General features: G+C 43.1%; 1 protein-coding gene across 1 annotated transcript in view; it reads left to right on the top strand.

Moving 5' to 3' along the window:
* pmm1 (phosphomannomutase 1) overlaps positions 1-4,436 on the top strand; it is a 10,696-nt gene extending 6,260 nt beyond the window's left edge. The window contains exons 7-8 of the mRNA XM_020587856.1: positions 2,796-2,911; positions 3,058-4,436. Coding sequence (XP_020443512.1) covers positions 2,796-2,911; positions 3,058-3,177 — 236 coding nt within the window. The 3' untranslated portion in view covers positions 3,178-4,436. The remainder of the gene's footprint in view (positions 1-2,795; positions 2,912-3,057) is intronic.
* Positions 4,437-5,137: the final 701 nt, after the last annotated feature.

The raw sequence follows: 5,137 nt of genomic DNA, 5'->3' as shown, positions 1-5,137 counted from the left end.
TGTGAGTTGTGTTTTTGTCCCTCATCTTTTGCAGCACAGTCACATTCAGGGTTAATGTGGAGCGTAGGAAAAGTGACAACTTAGATCTATTCTCATGTAAATAGGGATACATCAATGTTGTTTCATCACTAACTTGAAAAAATCCTGAACTATTCCTTTAAGAAGTTTACGTCTAAAACTAATGTTATATTTAACGTCTGAACCCTGATATTCCCCTTGAATGAAGGGAAGCAAAGGGTTAATTGAAACTGTAGATGTTCCATGTGAATTTTATTTTCCTTGTTCATCACTCTACACATTATTCGTGTTAAGTATCTTTGAAAACATCTCTGGGAGCGTGAACAAATCCCAGATCTGTTTAAAATGATGAACCCAGTGATCGGTCTCAGAGCCTTTGTGTTTATTAAACCCAATACAGTTTTAACATTCATGCTGTCTGAGTTATAGTGATCAGACCACAAACAGCATCTTAGTTTGTATTCACAGAGCGCTTTCATTCAGGAAGAAAAACAAGCTGTGAGTTTTCTGTCTTCCTCTTTGCAGCAGTTACATTTTTTACAACAGGTCAGTTTATCAGCTGTGCCAGTTAAAAACAAGATCCCTCTGCCTCACACCTGTGACGTGTCGAGGACCTTGTCCAGGACACCGGAGCCCTCAGTTAGCTATTACTCACATGCTGACCCCCTCTCCCTCTGGCAGCAGCCTTCAGATGAAATGGTTACCTGATGTTTGCTTACGTGTCAGCCTCCTGCTGATGACATGTGAAGGCTGTTCCCAGTTCAGACAAACACATGGGACGCTCAGGCTTGTTTTTCTTTCCCTTGTTAAAGATCATATCTGATGAGTTCGCAGCGATCCACTATCCTAGATGCGACTATAGCACTTATTAGCTGAATTTTGTCAATAAGTACTTTTAATTTACGGAACCAAGGATTAACCACTGCATTGTAAAATATAATCTGCTCGCTCAGATGGCTGAGGTGGAAACAGCCGGGTGTGTTGCAGCCCTGGTTCCACCTGCTGACTCTGACTCTGAGGAAGTGGGCTGATGTGTCTGCAGGATGCACAGTTTTAAGATTGATTTGTTTGTCTTGCTGAGTGTTTATGCCCTGTTGCACGGCTGCCCGTGTTAGCTGATAGGGCTGATCTCTGGGTGGTATAGGTGTTACATAAACCTGACACTCCTTCCACTCTGCACAGAGTGTACAGCATGTCAGACATGTTGTGGTTCATGACACAGACTGATGAGCTGAGGTAAAAGCTATTTTCCTCTATTGATGTTTTGTCCTTATTAAATGATACCGATCACAGAGGAGGAGCTGCAAACCCTTGGAGACTTCTATGTGTTTGTGTGTATACCTGCTCTCTGTCTATATGCCCCTGATGTGTTGGGCCTTCTTTATTTTCAGTGGGTTACTTCCACATATTGGTTTACTCAGTTTGTCTACTGGTAGCCACGCTGTCCTGGTCAGGCCTGATCTCATTGGATATCGGAAACAACCCCCACCAGGAGCAGCCGAAAGATGAACAACAACAATCAGATTTGTCTGTCTTCTCTGGAACTTTTCACCTATTGAGGCTTTTTGTCCAAGACTAATCACAAAGTGATTAGTCTTGTTTCTGAAGTTGTGTAATGGGCTGAGTGAGTTGAGTGCACGTCTATGCATTGTCAGCAGCCCAACTTTGAAAACAGCAGGCTGGGGCATGGGCTGGTTACGGATGTGGTTGAACTGCTGATGAGTTGTTTATGGTCTGGGATTAAAGTGAGTGGAGGCCGGTAGAGGGTGTGTGAGGGAAGCAGCCCTCTGATTGGCTGGCTGCTCCTCAGCTGCTGCCTTTGTGACAAACCTTCACCTGAGACACAAGGAAGTGGAAGGAATTTAAGGTGCAAGTGGGGGAAGGGCGAAACTTTACAGGAGGGTTTCCAGCCTCGTTTCACAGTTCAAAGGTCACTGAGCTGGGCTTCTTCTCTGGCTTTAAAGTGATGAACCGAAGTAAGATGTAGTGAAAGTCCAGGCTGGACTGGATATGCAAGATCTGGCAAAACACACATTGGTGCACAAAAAGAAAACAGCAGATCTGCACACGCAGGTCTACAAATCAATTTATCATGCATGTGTCAGCACAGGCGGAGCTGCAGCCATAATCACACACCGTCACAGTTATGTAAGGACTATACAAAGTGCTAGGCATTGTTTGGTCAAACATTAACATGCGCTGGGTGTGTTGAGGCGGTTTTGTTTTTCCAAGCACAGTGTGTGTGTGTGTGTGCCAAGAGGTTCCCTGAACTGTCACAAACAGGTCTGTCCCTGCTGCCTCCAGAGCTGCTGCTCAGTGCCAGTAACACTGGTTCTGCAGAGCTGACCACAGCTATGGGAGGTTTCAGTGTAAATACAGGTGAAAGGCAGCAAAAGGGAAAGTGTTCAGCAGCATGTACTGCTTTCTAAATATTGTGGTGTAACACTATATTTGACCTGCTCTTTGTGTTGAGCATTTGTGTTAACTGATACCAGAATATTTCAGATATCAGAAAATGTTTCTCTAGCAGTATCTATTCAAGAATTACATGGTTTAAGTGCATATAATAAAGACAGCGATGACAACGATGCCCTCTTGTGTCCGTCGACCTGCCGGGTGTCATAAGATCATTGCTTTCATCTTAAAAGTGGAATAGTGGGAGTGTAGCATTGTTGGTGCATGAGGGCCGGTTGTTTTTGTTAATGTTTAGGATGAATAAAAATAAAAAACCTTTTAAGATGATAACGACATCCCCGCTGGGCATCATCTCGTTTCAGGTGGCGTCATCAGCTTTGACATTTTTCCGGAGGGCTGGGACAAGAGACTGTGTCTGGAGCTGCTGGGGAGCGAAGGACTCAACGCCATTTACTTCTTTGGCAACGAGACCTCAGATGTGAGTTTATTTGGTTTGAACAAAGCTGGATCCAGTGTTGTGAGCGCGACTGTGCTGCGTATAGAGCTCCCTTGACAGCTGAGAAGGTCAAGCCTCAGTAATCTGTTCTGTGTACTAGTATATAATTTTAATAATTGTCTCTTTAGGGAGGAAACGACTATGAAATTTTCCATGACCCACGAACCATCGGTTTCACAGTCTCCTCTCCAGAGGACACTGCCAGGCTCTGCCAAGAACTTTTCTTTGACGTTCCACATGAATCCTGATGCAGGTCCACTGAACTGCTCCCGGCCCCTTAATGCACAAACCCCTCTGAGCTCTTGCCCACGGGCCTCCGCTGATGAGACAGCCAGCACCTCGAGCCCAGGCCGTTAATGAACGGCTGAGCGGTACCACTACTGATTTTCTCCATATTAATAACATGATTATGTTTAATAAGAGTGGACAGCAGCGCAGTGTTCGATAACTCCACCCTTTTTTTTAAAGGGTCAGTAACTGAATGAGTGTTACCTCTTGATGTGCTCACGTCAGGCTTTAACGCTGTGACAGATGTTTGATTGCAGACTCACACCTCTGCGATGTGTAGCATGCACGGTGAAAATAACCAAAAAGCTTAGAGGTCATGAACATTCTGCAGTGTTTACAGTTAATACTCCAGATTACATACTGTAGAGTACACAAGGATGTTTTGCACTAATGTTGGTGTAATGTTGGTTTAATCAATTAATTAATAGTTGGTTTAATCTTGTTAAACACTGCTTAAGGAGCTGGGAAGAGTGAGAGAGAGAGGGGGGCTGATTGCTGCTTTGTGAGTCCATTTTGGAAATGACACACGGTGTGAATGACGTGTTAAAAGGAGCCATGGGCCTCAAGTCATTCCAGGTATTTTACTGTCTCGGCAGCGCTCTGAACTGGATGGGAGTGACTGATGGTTTATTGTGTGATCCCTGAATGTCAAATGTCCATTTTAACCTCACAGAGCTGCTGAAAGTTTAAGAAGAATCTTGTGGCTTTATGTGCTTGAAATGCATTAAAGTGAAGATTTGTCAGATTTATATTTAAAACTGGACATTACTGACTCAATGAATTCCTCTTAACCAGTGAATTAAGCTACTGTGACCAAGTCACTGTCCAGACCTTTGTCAGTCAGTATGACAATTTTTATGTAAACTGCGTTTACATGGTGTATCATGGCCTTCACGCTGTAAACCAGCGACTGTACTAATGCGCTTTGTTTGATTCCTTGTTGCTATTTTCTTTTTCAGATTTCTGCTTTATCAGCAGCTGCCTAAAGGGTTTTTAAACACTACCGGTTTGATTTTCGCATAACAAATCTTTCTGTCATGGTTCAGAATTAGGACTCCTCCTTGATGATGGATCGTTATTTTGCTGAGCCAGATACACTAGCTGCAGTGCTGTGTCAACTGTAAACACTCCACCCAACAGGCTCCAAGCATCATGCAGGCTTACTAAACATGCACAGCATAAGAATTAGCTTTTAATGTGTAAGATTGCTCATGTCTGTCTGTCATTTACATATAAAAATGTTTTACAATGCAATAAAACTTTTTTGATATCATTTCACCAACTCAGCTCCTAACTGTCTTTCTTTACCCACTTACATGAAATTTGGCTTTAACCTCAGAAATGCCTGTAACTCACTCACAAACCTAAAACAGCTGCATATTGTCCATAGAGTTACCGACCTGTCTTTTTTAAATTTCACCACTAGGGGTCGCCAGAAGGTTTTCTTATCTACACAGTGAAATAAAAGAGTGTGTGGTTGGTTGGACACACACACAAACATCTGTTGGAGCACAGATATGAGGCAATCAGCAGCAAAGTAAAACAGTAGACTTTCAGACCCGTGACTCACATGTTTGGCTGAAGATAACTGGGTTATCTGTTTGGAATAATGTCACAAGGCTGTAAAAACATCTGATGTACTGCATGTACTGCTCGTCCTGAATAAAACCAGCACAGAAACATCACTGAACACACTCTGCATGTCCACGTACTGCAGGTGCCACGGTGTCCCAGGAGAGATGGGAAATAGCTTTTTCTTTGATAAAACAGTGATGTTGGCGTAATTATTATAATTCTATTAGTTGACACAGAAAATCTGCATTAAGATTTTGTTGTGATTTCTAAATCAAGTGTTTCTCTGCTGTTGTTCTCAGACCTGACAGCAGTTTATCCTCTAACTGCGGTTCAGTGTTGTAGCAA

This window comes from Monopterus albus, unplaced genomic scaffold, assembly GCF_001952655.1.
Source record: "Monopterus albus unplaced genomic scaffold, M_albus_1.0 scaffold483.1, whole genome shotgun sequence".
Lineage (NCBI taxonomy): Eukaryota > Metazoa > Chordata > Actinopteri > Synbranchiformes > Synbranchidae > Monopterus > Monopterus albus.
The sequence above is the reverse complement of the archived record's forward strand: the minus strand, read 5'-3'. Positions and strand labels throughout refer to the sequence as shown.